Raw genomic sequence first — 24,015 nt, 5'->3', positions numbered from 1 at the left:
CCTACCCCTTGATGCCATGGCTCATGAAGCCATACACAGGCAGCCTGGACAGTGGTCAGGATCTGTTCAATTACAGGCTGAGCAAGTGCAGAATGGTGGTGGAATGTGCATTTGGCCGTTTAAAGGCGCGCTGGCGCACATTACTGACTCGCTCAGACCTCAGCCAAACCAATGTCTCCTATGTTATTGCTGCTTGCTGTATTCTCCACAATCTCTGTGAGAGTAAGGGTGAGACCTTTATGGCGGGGTGGGAGGCTGAGGCAAATCACCTGGCCGCTGATTACGCACGGCCAGACACTAGGGAGATTAGAAGAGCACACCAGGAAGCGGTGCGCATCAGAGAAGCTTTGAAAATGAGCTTCATCAATGGCCAGGGTACAGTGTGACTGCTGTGTTTGTTGATGAACACCCACCCCCCTTGATTGACTCATTCCCTGTAAGCAACTCACCCTCCCCCTTTGAGTACAGCTTACTTATGCAAATAAAGGCACTATATTTTAAAAATCATGATTTATTTATTAATTCGTTATAAAAAGAGGGAGAGAAGTAAGGGTGTGGTTTGGGAGGAGGATAGGAGGGATGGAGAAGGGCAGTAAAAAAAATTCACAGTAACGACATCCTTCTGGTTGGGCTGTCCACGGGGGTGGAGTGGGCGGGTGCACGGAGCCTCCCCCCACGCGTTCTTACACGTCTGGGTGAGGAGGATGTGGAACATGGTGAGGGTTGAGGGTGGTTATACAGGGGCTGCAGCGGCACTCTGTGATCCTGCTGCCGTTCCTGAAGCTCCACCAGACGGCGGAGCATGTCAGTTTGATCACGCAGCAGCCCCAGAGTTGCATCCCGCCACCACTGATCTTCCTGCCGCCACCTCTGATTTTCCTGCTGGTCTTCCTGCCGCCACCTCTCATCTCGGGTGTCTCTCCTGTCCTCACGTTCACTGGCATCTTTCCTGTAATTTGATACCACGTCCTTCCACTCATTCAGATGAGCTCTTTCCTTGCGTGTAACTTCCGTAATATCCGAGAACATTTCATCTCGCGTCTTCTTTTTCCTCCGCCTTATCTGGGCTAGCCTTTGGGATGGAGTAGGGAGGCTTGAAAAATTTGCAGCTGCATGAGGGAGAGAAGTATTTAAAAAGATACATTTTACAGAACAATGGTTATACTCTTTCACAGTGAACAGCACTATTCACCTTACATAGCACATATGATTTCCCTACAAGGTCGCATTTTTCATCTTAATACTGAGTGCCTGCAGCTCTGGGGTTACAGATCTCACAGACACAGGTCCGGGCATCAGAATTCAGCTTGCATGCGGCCATGGTAAGCCACTGTCTTTCGGCTTCTGCAGTGATTTACCCCTCCCCCCAACGCATAACTAATACCATGCTAGCTCCCTTCTAATCAACACCCTTCCCCCCCCCCCCACTGCCTGTCTGGTAGCTTGGGGAAGATCCCCGCTGACCAAACACAAAAAAGATCATCGGCATTTCACTCCTCCCCTCCCCCCGCTTGGCTACGTGCAGGAAAGGGTTTTCTTTTAAGATGCTGCAGTCCACGAACCCAGTAGGAAAATGGGCATCCCCCTTACTTAAATTCCTGATTTTCAACCAGGTTACCCTGAACGATATCACTTTGCTGAGGATAACACAGCGAGATAAAGAACGGATGCTTCTTGAATGCCAGCAATCACCGGGACCATACGCAGCTATGCTTTGCCATGCAATGATACGTGATTACTTGCTACATGCATGGCGTGGTAAAGTGTCCTACCATGGTGGACGGAACAAGGCTGCCTTGCCCAGAAACCTTCTGCAAAGGCTTCTGGAGTACCTCCAGGAGCGCTTCATCGAGATGTCCCTGGAGGATTTCCGCTCAATCCCCAGACATGTTAACAAACTTTTCTAATTAACTATACTGTCAGCGAATGCATCCCAAGTCCTCAGGGCAAATCAATCATTAAAAAACGCTTGCTTAAAAAACAATCTTTGATATTTGCAAAGGTACAATCACCAGAGGTCCCTTCCATGGCTTCATTGTCTGGGGTAGTGGGTTGGGAGGGTAATTCCATCAGGGTGAGAAAAAGCTCCTGGCTGTTGGGGCTCACGGAGTGCTGTGTGCTCTCTGCAAGGTCGTCCTCCTCACCTTCTTCATCGTCATCTTCCCCATCCGCATAATCCTCAGCCATGGCAGAGATTACAACCCCCACCTCGGAATCCACGGACAGGGGTGGGGTACTTGTGGCGCAGCCCCCTAAAATTGCATGCAGCTCAGCGTAGAAGCGGCATGTTTTTGGCCCTGCCCCGCACCTTCCGTTTGCTTCTTTGCTTTTCTGGTAGGCTTGTCTGAGCTCCTTGACTTTCACTCTGCACTGCAGTGAGTCCCTGGTGTGGCCTTTATCCGTCATAGACCTTGCAATTCTTTCAAATACTTTTTCATTTCGTCTTTTGGAACGCAGTTCTGTTAGCACTGAATCCTCTCCCCAGATAGCGATCAGATCCAGTCCCTCCCGTGCAGTCCATGCTGGGGCTCTTTTTCGATTCTCAGGAGACTGCATTGTTACCTGTGCAGATGAGCTGTGCGTGGTCACCTGTGCTGATGAGCTCTCCACGCTGGGGAAGCAGGAAATGAATTTCAAAACTTCGCGGGGCTTTTCCTGTTTATCTGGCCAGTGCATCAGAGTTCAGAATGCTGTCCAGAGCAGTCACAGTGGTGCACTGTGGGATACCGCCCGGAGGCCAATACCGTCGATTTGCGACCACACTAACCCTATTCCGATATGTTAATCCTGATATTAGCGCTACTCCTCTCGTCGGGGAGGAGTACAGAAACCGATTTAAAGAGCCATTAAAATCGATATAAGGGGCCTCTTAGTGTGGACGGGTGTGGCGTTAAATCGGTTTAACGATCCTAAAACCGGTTTAAACGCGTAGTGTAGACCAGGCCTGTATCTCTCTACCGTTATTTGAATGATAGAAGCAGATGAAAATGTTAAATGAAAATTTACATGAGATGTTAGGAAACTTTTCTAACAATAATCTCAATTAGGCATTGGAATAAGGCTTCTAATGGAACTTATTGCAGACCAGGCATGGCAAGTATTCAAAATTTGGACTGGACAGAATTCTTGAGAACCTACAACAGAGACCAGTTGTGTAACAGGGCTGCTGAGAGCGGGTTCGGGCCCCGGTGAAAAAAATTTTTCAGGCCCCCCAGCAAGGGCGGACCGGCTAAACAGGGCTGATGAAGCTGGGCCCCGGGCCTCCTTCCGGACCACCAGGCCCTGGTAATTTGTACCGGCTTTCCTCCCCCCGTCGGCCCTGTTTGTGTATGGCAAAGGGGGGGCACTAGATGGTTATTCAATGTGGCTTTTCTTTAATTCTCTGACATTGCCGTCTTGTCATACAATCGTTTGCTGTCTGATACAATAATTATCAGATAACAACTATCTGAAAGATTGCTATCCCTCTTATGTTAATAGGGACATTGTCAATTTCAGTAAGTGTTTTTAAAATAGTTTTAAGTACTATTTCTTTCCTGAAACCACCTGCTAATCTTTGTTGCTACATTTTTCAATTTTGAAACCTTTTTTCCCCTTCTCTGTTTCTGTGCAAAACTAACCATACTGAAACTGACTACAAAGAAATTGCTGTCAAATAAACAAAGTGAACAAACAGGGAAATATTTTTTTTCTAATCTATTCAGGCATAGTTATCTTGTCACTTGTAATAACAATAGATAAACAGTTTTCATAGAAAAGTAATTTTTGAATTTGTAGTGCCCCTTTTAAGCTGAATAGATTTTAATGAGCTACTTTAATGAAGTATGTGAACTTCTTTTTTTTAGGGAGGAGTAAAATTTGAAATTAACTTAGATGCATGTGTTCCTGAGGAAGATACTGTGCAAGAAGAGGTATGTTGTAGCTATGTTAAAAACACATTTGCTTTAATAGTCTGAAGATCTGATAGCAGCTCCATCTTATAAGTTGTAACTCGGTTTCCATTATAATCCTCTTCCTTCTCCCTGTGTTATAATGAAAACATTCCACTTGATATTGCACATGTATGATCATCTGCCAGAGGAAGATTTTTGGAGGGGGAAATTTGATGGTGATTGGATAAAGCATTAATCAGAAATAGGGCTGTCAAGCGATTAAAAAAATTAATCGTGAAGAATCATGTGATTAAAAAGATGAATCGCGATGAGTCGCACTGTTAAAGAATAGAATACCATTTATTTAAATATTTGGGATGTTTTCTACATTTTCAAATATATTGATTTCAATTACCACACAGAATAGAAAGTGTACAGTGCACACGTTATATTATTTTTTATTACAAATATTTGCATAGTAAAAAACAAAAGAAACAGTATTGTTCAGTTCATCTAATACAAGTACTGTAGTGCAGTCTCTTTATCATGAATGTTGAACTTACAAATGTAGAATTATGTACAAAAAAATAACTTCACTCAAATGCCCATTCTCACTTTCCGGTGACATTGTAAATAAGAAGCAGGCAGCATTTTGTCCCGTAAATGTAAACAAACTTGTTTGTCTTAGCAATTGGCTGAACAAGAAGTAGGACTGAGTGGACGTGGAGGCTCTAAAGTTTTACATTGTTTTGCTTTCTGAGTGCAGTTATGTAACAAAAAAAAAATCTACATTTGCAAGTTGCACTTTCCCAATAAAGATATTGTACTACAATACTTGTATGAGGTGAATTGAAAAATACTATTTCTTTATCATTTTTACAGTGCAAATATTTGTATTAAAAATAATATAAAGTGAGCACTATACACCTTGTACTCTGTGTTGTAATTGAAATCAATATATTTGAAAGTGTAGAAAGACATCCAAAAATATTTAATAAATTTCAATTGGTATTCTATTGTTTAACTGGTGCAATTAATTGCAATTAATTTTTTTAACCGGTATTAATTTTTTTGAGTTAATCGCGTGAGTTAACTGCAATTAATTGACAGCCCTAATCAGAAACAAAAGGATTAAAGCTCAGAGTAATTTTACTTTTGTAAAAGTTTTTTTGGGAATATCGTATCTCAAAAGTGATTTTAGTCTGCAATCTCCAAATTTGGCTTATAAATTACTTTAATAAACTGCCTTTGAGTATTTCTGAAACATGTCAGTGGCTGCTTTTGGAGCTACTAGCTACAGTTGTTTTGAGTTGGTGGTTGTTCCATAGAATTCAAAAGTCCATAGCATTTCCGGAGAACTTTGTACTGTATATAACCTCTGTGGCCTCAGTTGTCTGTGCAGCTTATAAATTGCACAGAATCAAAGAGGATCACTAGGGCCAAGAGCCTCTCTTGTCTTATAGAGTTATAAACTACACATTGTGGTCCTGGTTATTCTCTGACTTTGCTACATTTTCAAGCTCTGCAGACCAGAGGGTTCCTGCAGAGTTTATAAGTTCAACAGTACCATAGAACTGGTAATACAGTGCAGTGTGTAGAAACTTTCATAGAAATAGGGCTGCAGTCAGAACTTCTGCCTAATATAATTCCTCTGGAGCCTTTAAAGTTACTATGTATGTCATGGTTCAGACACCTCATCTTCACTTACTGGGAATTAAGCTTCTCAGGCAAGACATCCTGTTATTCCCTAATCATGCCTACCTACTACTTTAAAAAAAATAATTTCTAAGCCTATTGAGTTTGCAAAGAAACTGATTTTTATACCCTTTTTTGTGGGATGCTGAGCTGGCTTATAAATAAATATATATGATAATAAGGCCGGTCTTCATTCTTCTACTGAAATAACTTGTTCAAAGAATTTAAAAGTTAAAAGTTGGGCCTGAGTCACTGCTGCATTACTCCTGTGTTATGCCAGGATAGCTCCATTTAGATTTCAATGGGCAAGGAGTGAGGAATCACAATCACCTAATGCCGTTCAACAAGGATAAGTGCAGAGTCCTGCACTTAGGACGGCAGAATCCAATGCACTGCTACAGGGTGGGGACTGTTTGGCTAAGCAGCAATTCTGCTGAAAAGGACCTGGGGATTACAGTGGATGAGAAGCTGGATATGAGTAAACAGTGTGCCCTTGTTGCCAAGAAGGCTAATGGCATATTGGGCTGCATTAGTAGGAGCACTGCCAGCAGATCGAGGGAAGTGATTATTCCCCTCTATTTGGCACTGGTGAGGCCACATCTGGAGTACTGCGTCTGGTTTTGGACTCCCCACTTACAGAAAGGATGTGGACAAATTGGAGAGGGTCCAGTAGAGGGCAACAAAAATGATGAGGAGGCTGGGGCACATGACTTACGAGGAGAGGCTGAGGGAACTGGGCTTATTTAGTCTGCAGGAGAGAAGAGTGAGGGGGGATTTGATAACAGCCTTTAACTACTTGAAGGAGGGTTCCAAAGAGGATGGAGCCAGGCTGTTCTCAGTGGTGGCAGATGACAGAACAAGGAGTAATGGTCTCAAGTTGCAGTGTGGGAGGTCTAGGTTGGATATTAGGAAAAACTATTTCACTAGGAGGGTGGTGAAGCACTGGAATGGGTTACATAGGGAGGGTGGGATCTCCATCCTTAGAGGTTTTTAAGGCCTGGCTTGACAAAGCCCTGTCTGGGATGATTTAGTTGGGGTTGGTCTTGCTTTGAGCAGGTGGTTGGACTAGACGACCTCCTGAGGTCTCTTCCAACCCTAATCTTCTATGATTCTAAGCACAAAGCAGGAATAATACAACAGTGAATCAGACACTTTTGGAAGAAATTGAAATGACACTTTAGAAGATATAAAGAGAATGATGTGGTTATGTGTTTTAAAAACCCTAACATCTGAAAGTAGAACTCCTTTTCAAAATAACACACACTATTTATTAGGCACCAATCTACCAACCTGTCTTCCTACATGTTTGGAAATCCTCTTGCAAACCAGTGTTTTACAAATAATCATGTGTATTCTGAAACTCCTGCTGCATTATCACTTTTCATGTTCTGTCACTGTTTCAATCTGCCTGTCCACCTGAAAACATTTGAAAAAATCAATAAAAACGGGAATTAAGTGACTGCCCAATGTTTGTGTTCTGTTTCTTACTAAAATCTGTTTAGTTTCAGGAACTAGATAAACTTAATGAGACGTTAACTTTTGAGGATGGTGAGAATCTTAAGGAGAAATGGATGAAGATCTATGAAGATCACACACAAAAAACCTTGGAAGAACTATGCTCTCCGGAAGCAGGTATTACTTAGAGAAGCACAGGGCAAGTGAATATATTGACCGTGGAAATTAATTAGTAGTTACACTCACTTAAATTCAGTCAGTGACTCGTATCATAGCATCTGATGGATCCTTGTTTACAGGATTTGTTTCCAATATATGTCAGAGTAAGCATTAGAATCACAGTAAAATTTGTTTGAAGGGCATTGAAATATTTATTTGTTCTTTTCTTTCTCTTAGAGGCTGGCAATATAGATAATGCCATGGAAATCAGAAAACAATGGCAAGCTGGAGCCCCACAGACTCTCCTGGATTTTCTAGCTGAGGCAGATGTCACATCTGTCTGCCCTACAATGGCTGAAAGTGAACTTGGTATGAATTTGGTGTTTTTTACTGTGTGTGGACAAAAACCAACTTACTCCAGCCAGACTGGTTATAGACATTTAAACAATAGTGTTTTGATTTGGGAGTTTCACAGCAGACTATTCATGAGATCTGCTGTGCTGTTATTATAGGAGTTTGTCATGGTAATTGAGGTTATCACATATATTCAACCAAAGGATGTAGTAATAATTTGCTATTTGTTCTAATGTGTGTAAAATGGGAATAATGCTACTTTCCACCTTTTGTAAAGTGCTTTGAAATCAACTGATGAAAAGCACTATATAAGAGGTTGGTGTTATCATCATCAATCATAATGAGTGCTTAACTAGTGCTTTATCATGTGAGCTAGACTGTGGCTTGCCCTGCATGGGTGTACAGGGTGGGAAAAGGTGCAAGAAGCTATCTCCCACCTTGCAAATGTGCACAAGTGATAACCACAGCCTAGGGCCTTGTGTTCCTGGCACCCAGGGAAGTCTGTCAGCAACAGCACCCAAGAGGGGGGAGGGGACGGAATCATGGTCCTTCTCCTGTTTCCGCACTGACACAGAAATATGCTGTCACATGGCAGAGTGCCTTTTGCACCATTCCAAAGGGTGGTGGTTGTTGTGGTCCATCTTTTCAGAGGAGGCTGCTCTGACACCAGTTCTCTCTCTGTGTCAACTCTGCCATGGGTGCCTGGACTCAGCAAGACTGTCTGCAGGGACTGCCACTGGGAAAGATAGAAGGTGGCCCTATGGCCTCAGTTGTCACAATGACCTCCAGAATTGCAAGCACAATTAAAAACAGGTTTTTAAAAAAGTGCAGTTGTGGGTGCAATTTAATCATATTTAATTGTGGGTGAAAAACTGCACAGCTAATAGTGGCTGTTGGGCTGAGGCCCAGCTAAAGCCTGGCCTAAATATTTTTCCGGGGTGTGTGTGTGTGTGTGTGTGTGTGTTCCATATCAGCACACTGAGGATTTTCCTCTTCCTTTAAGTGTAAAGAATCAACATTATAGCCACCATTCTCTCAGCAGAAGGGAATGTCATCGAACTGCCCTGAGAGCTTTGTTAATCCCTAGTTGTCCAGAGGCTGCTATGGAAAAGAATATCTGCGCTACTCTTAGACTAAACCTTCGTTCGGTGTATTATGCATGAGCTGTATTATTTATGTCTAATTTTGACTGTAAGCTTGTTCTGGCAGGCTCCTGTGCGTGTACAGGGCCAAACTCCACTGTAGCACTCAATAAATAACAGTGAGCTATGTTCGTCCCCTGAGAAACACTCACAAGAAGGCAAAGATAGCAGCAGTCTCAGTTAAGACTTGCAAACCTTCTGCCTTCTCTCCTCCAGAGGCAGGGATTAGTTGCAGGGTAGATGGAGCTCAGGGATCTACAAGAGAAGAACAGCACCATCCTGTAGCTCCTTGGCTATCCCAGGGGAAGACCAGCACCACTACACTATGTGCTGGCTTCACTTTCCCTCCACATGCAGGTTTCTTAGTGAAGACCTTCCAAGGGATTTGTACACATGCCTACAACTGGCATGGAAAGGCTTCCATGAGCCCCAGGGATTGGCCCTAAACCATGTTTGCTCTTCTCCCCTTACGGGGGTTTAGGGACCACACCATCCCTTTTTGTTTCATTCCACTTTTGATGATACATGTCACGGACACCTCCTCTACAGCTTTCTCAGACCGTAATGGACTATGAGAAAGAGATCAGGAATTAGTCAATGGAGTTGCACCTGCTTACACAAGGTCTGAATTGTAGAAGGCTATTTTGCTTTAATGAAAATGTAATTATTCTTGTAGAAAGCGACAAAGAGTCCTGTGGCACCTTACAGACTAACAGACGTATTGGAGCATAAGCTTTCCTGGGTGAATACCCACTTTGTCAGATGAATGACGAAGTGGGTATTCACCCACGAAAGCTTATGCTCCAATATGTCTGTTATTCTATAAGGTGCCACAGGACTCTGTCGCTTTTTACAGATCCAGACTAACACGGCTACCCCTCTTGATACTATTCTTGTAGAGATACTTTATAGTGAGGACAAAGTGTTTAATCCTATTATTTTTGAGTATTAGAAACAATGGTGTTATTTGATCATTAGAAAATTTGGTGCCAAATACTCCAAAAGTAGGCCTTCCTTGCAATACCGGTCAGAACAAATACTGCAGATAAAGCATTCCGCTTGGAGAAGGAAAATCCCACAAGGAAAGCAATTGGCTACTTAAGGAGCCAAAGAAATGAGAAACTCCACTATAAAAATGAAAATCTTTTAAGTTGGCAAGGGAACATGGCAATAATGCCAAGTCACATTCACGTTTTATCACATGCAGCGACTTGATGCTCCTCCTATTTCCTAGCTGGCCAGGTGGTTGTCGTGCCTGAAGAAACCCCAGGAAACAGGAAACAGTGGAAACAAGAAGCACCTGAGACACTGCTGAGTATCTTAGCGAAAGCAGAACTGTCTAATGACTCCTTCACCTGGACCGAAGAGGAATCTGGTAGGATATTTGTTACTGCAAATTATAGGATGAGTCCTCTGAAGAATTTTACTAAATATTTTGATAATGAAAATGGAAATGAGATATCAAGAATGGAGAGAGACATAAGATGTCCAACATTTCCAGAGGGAGTTTTTCTTTGATTAAAATGTTCTTATTGTAGCTAGCATAGGACCTGTGAAACAAAAATATTTTAATCACTTGGCAAACTATTAAGACCGAAGAGAAGGGTTCAGTCATTTAGTAGATGGTTAGTATTTTAGAGCTCTGGGGATCCAGATGGTATTATAACTGCCACTGAATTTTTGCAGCTTACTAACTTCACAAAGCCAGCACATTTTTTCTATCCAGCATTATTTTGATATTTTTATCAGTTTCACTTTGTCAGGGGACAAGAACTGGACTAGGATGGGAATTCAGCTGCTCTTGCTTTAGAGAAAGCTATCTCTGGCACTGAACATTTTTTCAAAACACTTTCCCAAGACATAAGAAAATCTTCCATATATTACTAGTAGCTGCACTAGTTTTGGATACATCGACGTAAATTGCTATAGCTCTTCTACTAGATATAGCATATGATGGCATAAGCACAATAACTGACTTTACATGATTGAACATGGTACAATTCTACATATAAGACATCAACATTGAGCCCTAATCAGTTAGGTTGCAGCATACTGTTAGGGTGATGGTTTTTAAAAAGAAAAAACCCAACACAAAGTTACAGTGCATGTTGCGAAAAAGGAAGTGTAAAACAATTTTCATAGTGTAATTGGTGCAATTGGAAATGAGTATGTTTTGCATGCAAATTAACTGAACATGGAATTAGATACAGGCCTTTAAAACCAATTCAATTGCATGTGTCAAACACCAGCATATTAAATGGATTACAGGGAAAATTCTTTCATTTGAAGTTGCACAATCAACACTCCCTAGCTAACTAACATACATGCGCTCTCTTAGCATGTCAGGCTATTTTAAAAACTACCTCATCCTGACAATATTAATCTCTCCCCATAGATATACTTCTTTTAAGAAATTTGAACCAGGTTAAAACCTCACTACCCATATTCAACAAGCCATAGAGGGAGTGCTGTACTAGAATCACTGACTTTAGACCCAATTCTGCCACCTTTGCTCACATTAAATACCTTGCTACCCAAATAGTCACATTCATTCCAGTTGGATTATTTGCAGAATAAGGCCCTTAAGCAATACCAGGGCAACTTTTAAAAATTCAGTCTTCTCTGAACTTTCAGATCTGCGTTGCCCTCCCACCCACTAGGTTTTGTGTTGGAAAGTAAACATGATTAGGGAGCTATAACTATCTAAATATTTCTATGAACAGCAACAATGGCCATCAGTGAAGTCTGGTGGTTGCATTGTTGTGATTTGAACAAAATCCTTTCCAAGAATTTCTGTAGTGGTTTTAGATATTTTTGGTACACTTACCAGGTATTTCTTTCCCTCCCACTCTCCAGAGGGGACATTATCACCCTGGCCGCCAAAAGAGAATAAGGAAGATAATGCAGAAACAGGCTCCACTATCGATACCGATGAAAACAGACTTGAGCCAAGATCTGATGATGATGACACGTAAGTCACTGATATGGATAAGGTAACTTAAGTCAAGTTACTCCAGAAGAGGAAAAAGCTACGAATGGACAGATTCCTTCTCTTAGGAAAACTGGCCCAGCAGGCTAAGTTGCTTTAAAAAAAATCCTCTGTCCCTTTAGACTTTTCACAGTGTAATTAAACAGAGAAAGTTATTAGCAGCCAAATTGGATTTTAGATCTTGTTAAACTACAGAATTAGGTCAACTTAAATTAGTTCATGAACATGCCAATACTAATGCTTTCTACACCATTAGTATAGACAAATGCAGATACAACAATGATAACATTGGCTGTCTCCGCATCACTTACATTGTAGTTTTAGTGGAGCTTAACAGGATGGAGGAATGGGGGCAGGAAAATATTTAAATTTCATACCCAGCTTTTATTGCCTGTTAGGTTCACTCCCTCTGGGGCACCTGGCATTGGCCACTGTCGGTAGACAGATACTGGGCTAGATGGACCTTTGGTCTGACCCGGTACGGCCGTTCTTATACTCCTCACAAAACAATTTTTTTTAAATGGAGACCTTATGGGCTTTGAGACCAGGACAGCTAATAACAGTGACACATTTTATTAACATCCATTTTCTTTGTTTAAACATGTAGGAACTTTGAAGAATCTGAAGATGAATTGAGGGATGAGCTGGTGGAATCACTAGAAAAAGTGGTAACTTCTCTGGCAGAGGAAGACAGAGAGGTGCCAATCCAGTCAGCAAACAAAGACAAATCAGAAGAGGAGAAAGAAAGCTTAGCTAGTAAAATACCTGGGAAACCTGATGAGGTTTTAGACAATAACACTGATCCACTTACTGCTGATATATGTAATGGAGAAGGCAGGCAGGAAGCAGCAATCAGCTAAAATAGGAGGTTGACTGCTGCTTCAAGACTTTCCTAAGTTGCTGGAAGATAGAGCCATAGCAGGGCCAATATTTTAAAAACAGGTGTCTAAAGTTAGGTTCCTCGCTCCATATTTAGGCACCTGAAGAAGTGCTGAGCACTCATTTGAAACAAGTGGAAGCTGCTTGGCATGCTGCACTTTCAACATTCAGGCTACTTATTCAAGTGGCTAAAGTTAATCCCTTTTTAAAAAATCTCTGGCCAAAATGAAAAGCAAACTCAGCTCCTGCTTATATCTTTACTTATCTACACTGCCTCTCTCTCCATCCACTCTTTAGTACATTCCTGACTCTGTGCTTTTCTCTGTTCCATGTCAGAAGTGCACTCTTCCAGTTATACACTTACTCCCCTCTCTCTCTTCCCCCAAATCCATCTCTTTGGTGAAGCTTTCCAGTCATCATATGTTGTCCTGTACAGCTTGTAGCTCCTTCTAGTAAGCCATTAAGAGACAGGAACCCATAGTTTGACTTGCACAGCTCTTATTTTGTATCGCACCATGTACACTTAGACTCTTATAATTAGTAATAATAGCAGCAAAGTTTACTAGTACCACTAGGATGTTATGTATCTGAATTTCTAATTTAGAAGTGCCATTATGCAAAAAAAAAAAAAAGACAGCTGGAAGAGGATAAAACATGGTAAAGAGTTATTCCAGCTGTCATTTTCTCCCCCGTCCTCTCAAATTTTAGATGTAAGCTGTCTGGATATTATTTAAATGGAAGGAACACAATAATAACTGTTTGATTTCAGTAGTTCTTGCCCTTCTCTTACTAGCTTTTTGATTTTGCTAAAATATAAAAAAAGCCTATAGTAGACCATAGCAAACCAACCATTTTTGTTAAAAGTGGACGTCTATTGCTGTAGTGTTTTAACCATTAGACTACAATGTTTCAACGTTACACGAAGCAGTAGTTTAAAGTCCAAATTTGTGACCCACTGGAATAGGTTCTGTCTGATCAAGTTTTCAATTTTCTTTAAAACAGAAAAAAAAAAAAAAGGAGGGCAGGAGAAAACAAGTTATCCTTATAAGAGGAAGAAGATATGGTTAATACAAGGGACAGCTGCAAATAGTTAAACCTCTGCTCCTGCTTTTTTTAAAAGCACTGTCGGATTAAACCTTAGTGAACACTACAGCTAAGGCTGCAAAATAGTTTGTTTATTCTGATTTGAGACAGATGTCTGAAAAATTTGCATTAGGGAATGCAAGCAAAGAAACTGTAAACTGAACTTTTCTTTTACATTGTGAAAGGAGAATATCTAATATAAATATTGTTAGATTTATGTAATATTTCAGGGAGGATTTGGTAATAAGGTTTGCATCATAAATACAAAGCAGCATTCATCATGGCCATTTGTACTCAAAGAGCAAGCAGAGCCATCACTGGAAACTTCAGAATAGTCTTTTAACCCTGGAGTTAAGTTTTTTGGCTTTAGCATCTGACTCTTATCAAAATCAGAAAAGTGTTAATCTTTAAAAACTGAATCCCTCCACTGTAGCATGCCACTCAATCTGTTTTCCCTGCCTGTTGTTTTAAGGCAAGAAGTCTTCCAAAAGAAAAAAACCACCACTTTAAAATAACCTAAATATGATGAGTTTCCACATGCAGCTCTACTACACATGAGAAAACATTAAGAATTTAGAAACTTTAGCAGTGCCCTGTAAATCCATTGGAAAAAAGTTAATTTTCATGGAATGGGGTTTCCTCCCTCCCCTAATAAAAATTGTTTAATGCGCAGAGCTGATGTCCTAATAGAAGTATAGGACTCTTTATTGCACCATGATAGCATAGATTAAAAAAATATTTACAAGTGACATATGTATAAAAAGTTATTATCCACATACACAAATATTACATTTATTTAAATAACGGCTCCACAGACAATAGGAACGCCCCTTCAAACTCTTGGTCAGCAAATCTGTTCACAGACTGGCGAGCATTTTGTCTGATTTCCAGCCTCTTTTCAGGAGACAAAGAAAGGATCTGAGCCATGGTCTCAGAATAATCGTCCTCATTTTCTGCTAGAAATCCTGTAATACGTCCTTCATAGGGTACCACGATATCTAGTTTGGGGCCACCAGAATTGTGAGCCAGAATAATTGTGCCAGCTGCCATACATTCAACTATTCCTGGAAAGATACAAAAAACATGTTAAGAATACAGTTCTCATACGTACATAGAGCTGGTTGAGCTTTTTCAGTGGAAGTGTTTTTTCAAAATAGATACTTCAGAACCATTTTTCCCCAAAATGTTTCACGTTTTTCATTGAAAAACGTACACAAAATTTTTTTCCTTTGGGCAACTAAAAAATTAAGATTTCAGCTGATTGGATAAAAATAAAAACTTTCCATGAAAACTGCTTGCTCACTCAGCCTTTTGGTGGGGGGGATACTGGAAAACCAGTTTTCTATTTGTTTTTCCATCTGAACCCTGAAAAGTTTTCTAGAAAAACGACAGTTTTTAAAAAAATATCAAAATTTGGGGGCGGGGAAGGGGGGGAGACCATCTCTACTTATGGATTCAATAACACTTAAAACTGTAGGGAAAAGACAGTGATAGAATTCTAAACTGGTATTAGGTGCTGTTTTATCATTTAATTTCTTAGCATCTGACTGTTAGACTGAGCTTGAACTCAGATGTCAGACAAGAGTAGCAGGCATTATAACAAAAGAAAATCTGTTTCAGTTTGTCAGTGCTATCCAAAGGCTTTAGCCATATCTTTCAAGTTACAGCCAACTCCTATTGTAACATTGGCTTTCTAGGTTGAGATTTTTAGTATATTTCACAAGTCTGATTTGTATAATAGACACAATATGACTTGAATAAAAAGCTACATATTGAAAAGAGCAGAGGTGGACAGAATGAAATGCACTGAACTAGGCACACTGCTAACCCCAGGGACCAGCAACAGCTGAAGTCAAAAGGTTAAAACACCTTTGAATACTAAAAGAGTACAGGAATTGAATAGTACATAGCATTTGTATTCGACCCCCATAGATTACACAACAACCCGCAAAACACAGCCATTCTGATTACTCCCTTGCTGCAATTCTGATATTTTAAATGCTGTTAGCTCAAGAATTGCCAGAGGTAGAAAATAATGCTGTAACTATATCCTAAAGCTTGGAATCCTATTTTCTAAAGGTGAGCTGCTAAATCATCCTGGAATTCAGGGCCATAATCTGAGTGGGGTGTCTACATGCTATTCTGGCAAAAAGTGAAGTCTTTGTGGGCAGGGTGGGTGTGGAAATGAGCAAAATTATAACTGCGGATTTAAAAGCCCAATATCTTGTGATCTGACATGACTAGAATTCCTCAAGGGACCATTACAAAAATGTACTGGTATTGAAGGTACTTCTAAGCACTGAGCCTGGACCAGAACACAGAAGAAAACATTTTTGATCACTGCACAATCATAAGAGAAATCAGCTAACTATGTTACAATTGACACTGTTGCCAATGTTTATCCCTTTACCGCAGCAAAATGGGAGCAAGACTGAAAAGTCTCAGCAGTTTTAGTAAAGGGAAAAATCCAATAGGAAGTAGCAGGAAATGGGAAAAAGCTCAGAATGGAAGACAACAAACAGATTCTCACAGGTGGAAACAAAGTAGATATTGGGGGGCAGGGGGAAGGCTTGGGGGAGGTGCGAAGCAAGAGAATGAAGAAAGTAACAAAAGCAATCAAGATGCTATATAGGAGGAAAACTATCAGCTAGAGCAGGCCTGCACAACTCGTAAAGCGGCGAGGGCCATATTACTCCAAAGAAAACAGCTGAGGGCCGAACTCCGCCCCAGCACTGCCCAGCCTCCCCTGCCAAAACACCCCCCCCAAGCACCGTCCGCCTCGCGGAAAAAAGCCCTCCTTCCCCAGTGCCGCCCCGCTGAAACAGCGGTACTGAACTTTGGTAATATGTTATAGCGAGCCCCTAAGGTAGTGTCACTCACTCACTCATGCCCGTCACCCCAATCGGGGTATATAATTAAGGTAAAAGAAAAATGTCTTTTTGCTAGAAGTAGAGTAAGATCTTCCCCCCACTTTGTAATCAACTGCCCTGTTGAATGAATGAGGTGTGACCGTGGAAGGCAGCACCTCCAGACAGCTGCGACCCTTGGAGAGGGGATGGGAGCCAGACCAGATCAGTAGAACAGGTCAGCCACTGACTCCTCGCTCGCCTCCTAAGCCCGCCACGCCCCCGGCTCGCCTCCACAGCCCCCCCTCCCCCTCTGCCGGCTCATCTCCCCCCCCCCCCCGCTACTGCCTGCCCATTTGCCTCCTCAGCCCTCCCCCCCCGCCGCCAGCTCACCTGCCCGCTCGCCTCCCCAGACCCCCACTCCCCCGGCTCACTTGCCCCCCCACTCGCTTTCTGAGCCAGTCCCCACCCCCCAGCTCACATACTCACCCCCCCTCCCCCACTGCCAGCTCATCTGCCCCCCCCCCCGCTACTGCCTGCCCATTTGCCTCCTCAGCCCTCCCCCGTGCCTGCCAGCTCACCTGCCCGCCTGCCCGCTCGCCTCCCCAGACCCCCACTCCCCCGGCTCACTTGCCCCCCCACTCGCTTTCTGAGCCAGTCCCCCCCCCGCCCAGCTCACATACTCACCCCCCCCCGCCACTGCCCACCCGCTCACCTCCTCAGCCTCCCACCCCCTTGGCCAGTGTTGAGCTGCCAAAATCTTAACCGGTTCCCTCCTCACCCCACAAGGGGGTCATGGCCTGCCCCCACCCCCCTGCCCCATCCACCCCAATTCCCTGTCCCCTGACTACCCCCTGCCACCCCATCCAACCCCTCCTCTCATTCCTGATGGCCCCTCAGGACCCCTGCCCCATCCAACCACCCCTTCTCTCTGTCCCCTGCCTGCCCCTGGAACCCCTGCCCCTGACTGCCCTCTGCCACCCCATCCACTCTCCCCCTCCTTCCTGACGGCCCCCCCCGAGGACCCTTGCCCCTATTCAACCCCCCAGTTCCCCACCCTCTGACTGCCGCGACCCCTATCCACTCCCCCACCCTATCCAACCCTCCTCCCACTCCCTGCCCCCCATCCAACCTCCCCGCTCCCTGCCCCCTTACCGTGCTGCCTGGAGGTGGCTGGCGGCGCTACAGCCGCACTGCTCAACTGGAGCCAGGCCATGCCGCCGCCATGCAACACCTGGAGCACCGGGTCAGGCCGAGCTCGCAGCCCCCCCCACTTCCCGCGAATCAGCTGTTCACACGGGAAGCCTGGGAGGGCTGAGAAGCAAGCAGCGGCTCCACGCTCAGGCCCAGGGAGGCAGAGGTAGAGCAGAGGTGAGCTAGGGCAGGGAGCGGTTCCCCTGCCCCCCCCCCCGGGTTACCTGCTGTGGCGCAGCGGCCCCCCTGCCCTGGCTCCGCCTTGCTGGGCCTGAGCATGAAGCCACCACTTGCTTCTCTGCCCTCCCCGGCTTCCTGCGCGAATAGCTGATTTGCGGAGAGAGGGGGAGAAGCGGGCGGAGCGTTCAGCGGAGGAGGCAGAGCGGCGGTGAGCTGAGGCCAGCCGCCGGCTCACCTGCCCCCCTGCCACTGCCCGCCTCCTCAGCCCCCCTCCCTCACTCGCCGCTTGCCTACTCACCCCTCCCCCCCGCGGGCCGCACAGTGAGCCCACGCGGGCCACATGTTGTGCAGGCCTGAGTTAGAGAGTATGCTTCCGAACTGACTGAACAGGCTTTACTTACATCACGGTCCTGTACAGCTTAAGTCACTTCTGTTGCTACTTTTGTTAACTGTAGTTTAGTAATGGCTGATTACTTGGCTGTGGCTTTCCGGAAGCTGAAATTGATGTAATCAGTCCATCCATTAGGATGCAAGCTTGTCTCATCCTGCATGCATACCAGAGAGGTATGGTCGGTCTTACCCCATTCCACAAATGGGAAAAGTAAGCAAGTCCCTATTTCTGTACCTCATTCATGTTCATAAAGCAAGCTCCCCTCCCCTACCCTACCCTCCCCCAGCTGAATTCAGAGCCTTAAGGTGCTTAAGGTCAAGGAAAAGTACTCACCAATTCCAAAGTGCTCATTCCACATGGTGTGCAGACCGATAATTGCATCTGCCAGGTACTGCTTTAGCTCCTCAAATGGAATGTTTACTTTGAACTCCACCTTTTTGTCAACCCCTAGCTCTTCACAAAGCTTTTTAAGTCTGTTTACACGCTGCTCATCTTGTTGGTTACGACAGCCTCCAATCAGGATGAGCTTTGGCAAGGACTGCTGCCCCAGAGCTGTCTTTTCCAAGAATTTAGCAAAGGCTCTGATTTGCAAAGGATGGTCCTTCTCGGGCCTAAACTGTCCTAGCGAGACAATGGAATATTCTGTGGTGCTCTTTTCTTCATGTAATGGAATATCCAAGAATGTCTGAACATCACAAGGTGGATACACAACACTTGTACAAGCACCAGCTCTCCAGAGGGAAAGAATGTGATTTAGGGTCCATGAAGAATTAACCATAATGACATCACTGCGAGAACCAACCAATCCATATACAAAAGCAAACAAGTAGTAATAGACAAGTTTGAGTTTGCTGAGAAGGGGATTCCTTGTAATGAAGGCTGCATTGTTAAATCTGGCATTCTGACTCCTAACCATAGAAAGCATGTCAGTGCTGATAGTTGGATAATGAACATAACACCCAACACGGCAACCTCCTAAGTACTTAAACAGAGGCAGTGTGAAGGCATAACCCATTGAGTCAATGTAAACATCAGGAACACACTTCATAAGAGCTTCCCAACCAAGAAACACAGACCCTAAGCTTTGACCCAGCAAAGTGAAGTGGGGGTAAAGAGAGGCCTCCACAAGGTAACGTTTTTCTAGAAACACAAACTTCACAGGATGAGTTAATTTGATGTTGAATCTTCTGAAAGCACTTTCTACAATCTGTTCTCCAGTGACATCTTTATCGCCAGTATAGACAACATATATTGCATCTTTGTACCTGAAAGAGTACAGTAAAGAAGACTTTCACAAATTTTTCTATAACAATTTGTCACGATTTATGCAACAAACTTATTTCCGTCTCAAAATTACCAGAAGTGAGAACAAACTTTTAGCCTTGGTCTTAAACACACTGGCCTTACACAAGACTGGTTTTGGTTTAACTGAACCAGATTTTTAATTTTTTTTTAAAACCGCATTTCTGGAACCTTAAGATTCTTTGATCTACAAAAACATGGGGTTGTTTTTGGCTAATTAAAAGAACCCATGTTGTTATTTAGTAGAATTCAACTTGCAGGGCAGGATATTCCCACTCAGAAGACGAAATTTCAAGACTGCAGAACTGGTCCTTCTAGTGCAAACCAAAAGTAAAAAGGAGAAAGAGTGTAGTGTAGACCAATGGATGTGTCAAAAGAGTAAAGAGGTTTTAGATGCAGGGTTTGAATGCCCCAGGAAACTGTTTGGATTAGATGTGGTCTACTTAAATATATGGGCTGCCAAAAACTGGATAGATAATACCATAAAAAGTATCAGGAAAAATCAGACTGCAATATAAACTTGCACTTTGCTAAGCACGTGCACTTACTTTTTCTGCAGTGCTCTTATGGCACACCACAAGACTCTCTCCCCTCCACCACCTGCATTGCAATATGGATGGAAAAATGCAACAACCAACTGATGTTTCCCATCTTTTCCTGTTGAGGCCAACTGATTTTTCCTTTGTTGTAGCCACAGCCGTACTCCCCACAGTAGTACAACCAAACAGAGACATAAAGCTCCACTTAGGAACAATCCAGGGATGAACAATGAGCACAGCAACCTGGAACAAGCAGGGAAAATTAAATTCAAACATCATTTGTCAAAAATAGTATATGGAAAAAAATGATTTAAACAGTAAATACTATATATATTTCCTAGGCAGTTTCTCAGATTATTCTGTTTCAGGGATATCGGAACCTTGTTTTAACAGCTAGCTTATTACTGGTTTGCTTTCAAACCTCTGCTTGGAAGACTGCAATAGAAAAGAAGGTTACAAAACTAAGCTTATGGAGGTGATTTAAAATTATAATAAAGTAAAAATTCCAAAATATAGCTATCTCTTGCATGACTCCTATAGAATACTGCCAGCAGACACTGACTGGGCAGGTGGTGAGTTGACAGCTGTTTACTACATGATAGCAATAAAGGAAGTGGGTTATTTCATCCTTCCCTTCCTCCTCACCTGTTTGTCTCATCCATCTATTCCAGCTTCTCATAACCACTGTAAACTCTTTGGGGAAGGAACTATTTTTTTGGGGCGGGAATATACAGTGCCTTGATCTTTGATTGATGATCCTATACATTACAGCAAGTGATTTTCTGTTTTATTAACAGTAAATTAAGCATCCCAGCACCTACACGGTAAATCAATGTAATCCCATTTTGCAGATGGGAAAACTAAGCAACAGAAGTATTAAGTGACTTGTTTAAAGTCTCACAAATGGGTGGCAAAGCTAAGGACAAAAACCAGGAGTCCATACTCCCTATTTTTTTGCTTTAGCCACCTTTTGCTTTATGGTCCTTCTGAATAAGTGGGAGGCAAGAGTCATCAAGATGCCACACCTAGACTACAGCACAAGAGACTTGGGGGTCAATTTTTAAAAAATGGCTAAGTGACTTGGGAAGCTAAGTTCCATTTTGAGAGGTGACTTAGGCACTGAGGAGCACTAGGCCTAATCTGCAGTACAATGTGAAGTCAGCATAACTACACCACTCAGAGCTGTAAACAATGTCATGCCCTGGGTGATGTAGCTAGACACAGCTGGGGCATTGGAAGAATTCTTCCACTGACCTAGCTGCTAGCAATGGAAGAACCCCTCCTGTTGCTGTAGTGGCTGCACTTAGGGTTGCCACCTGTCCAGGTTTTGGCTTCTGTGTCCAGGTGCAATTTAGGGTTGCTCGGTGCCTGATTTTTAACGGGAAAGTCCAGTGGAAATGGGGACCTTGCAGTGCCCGGTCAGATGTACTGACTGGCCACCAGAAGTCGTAGGGTGACCAGATGCCCTGATTTTATAAGGACAGTCCCGATTTTTGAGTCTTTTTCTTATATAGGCGCCTATTACCCACCCCACCCCCCACACACACCCTATCCCGATTTTTCACACTTGCTGTCTGGTCACCCTAAGTCCAGCTGCTGCAGGGCCGGGGGAGGATCCAGGTAATTAATCCACGCCAGCCCCTGCTCAGTCACGGCTTCCTCCTACCTGCAGGCTGCAGCAGCTCCCAGCCCCGCCCCGAAGCAGAGGAAGCCCAGCTGGGAGGGGAGGAAGCAAAGCTCGGGGGGCGAGAGGAGGGGAGGCAGGGCAGGGTCTCGGGAGTCCCGTTACCAGTCATCAGAAAGGGGGCAACGCTCTGCACAAAGCTGGGCCGCTGCAGCGTTTCCAGGGCAGCCGTAGCCTGCGTCTCACTGACAGTCCCCAGGCCTCGAGCGCCGCCGGGACGCGGGAGCCTTTCCAAGGGCGCCCCGGGGTGTGACAGAGCCTAAGGGAGGAGCAGCCGGGGTGAGCCAAGAGCCCGCTCCCGGGAGGAGCAAACAGCGCTCGAGAGGAAGAGCCGGAGGGCGCCGCGCTCCGGCCCCGGCCCCGGCCCGTGGGACGAGCGCTCGGGTCGCGGGGCCGGGGAGCGGCAGACGCAGAGGGCGGGGAGGACACGGGAGGAAGCGAGCGGGAGGGTAACGGAGGCGGGGGGGGGGGATTTTCTTTCCCGCCCCCAACAAACCCCGGAGCCGAGGCGCCGCTCACCTGACGAGCGAGCACAGACACAAACCTCCCGCCGCCATCTTGGACAACGCCGCGTGACCTCTCACCCCGGAAGCGATCGCGCCGCTGGAGGCGCGGCCTGGCTATTCCTCCTTCCTCATTGGCTCCCGCTGGGAGAACCCGTCTAGAAGGAGGGGCGGGGCTGAGGCTGGGCGGGGCTAGAACGCTAGCGGGGATTTGGGGGCGGTCTGTATGGGGGGTGGAGCCAGAGAGTGGGTGTCTCGGGGAGGGGGCGTGGTCTCGAGTGGGCGGGGCTTGGGGCATGCAGGTGAGGGAGGAGGCCTGTGCTCCTGGCTTTGCGCTGAGGCAGGTAAGGAACATCCTCTCCCCCTCCCCTGCGGGTGACTGGCGCTGCTGCTCTCTCATTAGGGGCAGCTTACAGCTCCCTTGCCCCATGGTACTTGCAGGGTGGCTGAGTAATCTACCGAGCTGACCCCAGCTAGCCCCTATTTGCCACCCCCAACCTAAAAAAGCACTTTCGTGTCGAAAGAACAGGAGTACTTGTGGCACCTTAGGGACTAACAAATTTATTTGGGCATAAGCTTTCGTGGGCTAAAACCCACTTCATCAGATGCATGCAGTGGAAAATACAGTAGGAAGATATATATATACACAGAGAACATGGAAAAAGTTAGTGTTGCCAAACCAACTCTAACAAGACTAATCAATTAAGGTGGACTATTATCAGCAGGAGAAAAAAAACTGTTTGTAGTGATAATCAGGATGGCCCATTTCAAACAGTTGACAAGAAGGTGTGAGTAACAGTAGGGGGAAAATTAGCATGGGGAAATAGTTTTTACTTTGTGTAATGACCTATCCACTCCCACTCTTTATTCAAGCCTAATTTAATGGTGTCCAGTTTGCAAATTAATTCCAGTTCTGCAGTTTCTCGTTGGAGTCTGTTTTTGAAGTTTTTTTGTTGAAGAATTGCTACGTTTAGGTCTGTAACTGAGTGACCAGGGAGGTTGAAGTGTTCTCCGACTGATTTTTGAATGTTATAATTCTTGACATCTGATTTGTGCCTCAGGAACAACTCTGACATTATAATAAAAAAGGCTGACAAAGGAGGTGCCGTAGTCATCATGAATAGGTTGGAATGTGAACAAGAGGCTGCTAGGCAGCTCTCTAACACCACATTCTACAGGCCATTACCCTCTGATCCCACTGAGGGTTACCAAAAGAAACTACACCATTTGCTCAAGAAACTCCCTGAAAAAGGAGAGGAACAAATCTGCACAGACAAACCCCTAGAACCCCGAGCAGGGGTATTCTATCTGCTACCCAAGATCCATAAACCTGGAAACCCTGGACGCCCCATCATCTCAGGCATTGGCACCCTGACAGCAGGATTGTCTGGCTATGTAGACTCTCTCCTCAGGCCCTACGCTACCAGCACTCCTAGCTATCTCTGAGACACCACTGACTTCTTGAGGAAACTACAGAACACACCATCCTGGCCACTAGGGATGGAGAAGCTCTCTACAACAACATTCCACACAAGGATGGACTACAAGCCGTCAGGAACAGTATCTCCGATAATGTCATGGCAAATCTGGTGGCTGAACTTTGTGACTTTGTCCTCACCTACAACTGTTTCACATTTGAGGACAATGTATACCTTCAAGTCAGCGGCACTGCAGGGGTACCTGCGTGGCCCCACAGTATACCAACATTTTTATGGCTGACTTAGTACAATGCTTCCTCAGCTCTTGTC

The 24,015-nt window shown here is 44.4% G+C and overlaps 2 protein-coding genes across 4 annotated transcripts in view; one reads left to right on the top strand and one right to left on the bottom strand.

The window, feature by feature from the left end:
• Positions 1 to 14,194, top strand: part of NEK5 (NIMA related kinase 5) — a 50,237-nt gene extending 36,043 nt beyond the window's left edge. For 2 of the 3 annotated variants that reach the window (XM_045014612.1, XM_045014603.1), the window contains exons 18-23: positions 3,846 to 3,911; positions 7,070 to 7,199; positions 7,419 to 7,550; positions 9,912 to 10,052; positions 11,534 to 11,648; positions 12,274 to 14,194. In XM_045014612.1, the coding sequence (XP_044870547.1) occupies positions 3,846 to 3,911; positions 7,070 to 7,199; positions 7,419 to 7,550; positions 9,912 to 10,052; positions 11,534 to 11,648; positions 12,274 to 12,526 (837 nt within the window). In that variant the 3' untranslated portion in view covers positions 12,527 to 14,194. The remainder of the gene's footprint in view (positions 1 to 3,845; positions 3,912 to 7,069; positions 7,200 to 7,418; positions 7,551 to 9,911; positions 10,053 to 11,533; positions 11,649 to 12,273) is intronic. The other variant, XM_045014622.1, reaches the window with a different exon arrangement.
• Positions 14,195 to 14,304: 110 nt separating this feature from the next.
• Positions 14,305 to 22,404, bottom strand: ALG11 (ALG11 alpha-1,2-mannosyltransferase). The gene is made up of 4 exons (XM_045014634.1): positions 22,284 to 22,404; positions 20,090 to 20,323; positions 18,573 to 19,504; positions 14,305 to 14,692 (listed from the first exon to the last, which is right to left on the bottom strand). Exons 1-4 carry the CDS (start codon positions 22,319 to 22,321, stop codon positions 14,421 to 14,423), a joined length of 1,476 nt encoding a protein of 491 aa, XP_044870569.1. The 5' UTR covers positions 22,322 to 22,404; the 3' UTR covers positions 14,305 to 14,420.
• Between the last annotated feature and the right edge of the window lie 1,611 nt (positions 22,405 to 24,015).

The sequence above is a fragment of the Mauremys mutica genome, chromosome 1 (assembly GCF_020497125.1).
Source record: "Mauremys mutica isolate MM-2020 ecotype Southern chromosome 1, ASM2049712v1, whole genome shotgun sequence".
Taxonomy (NCBI): Eukaryota; Metazoa; Chordata; order Testudines; family Geoemydidae; genus Mauremys; species Mauremys mutica.
Note: the sequence above shows the minus strand (reverse complement) of the source record. Positions and strands in the feature narration are given on the sequence as shown.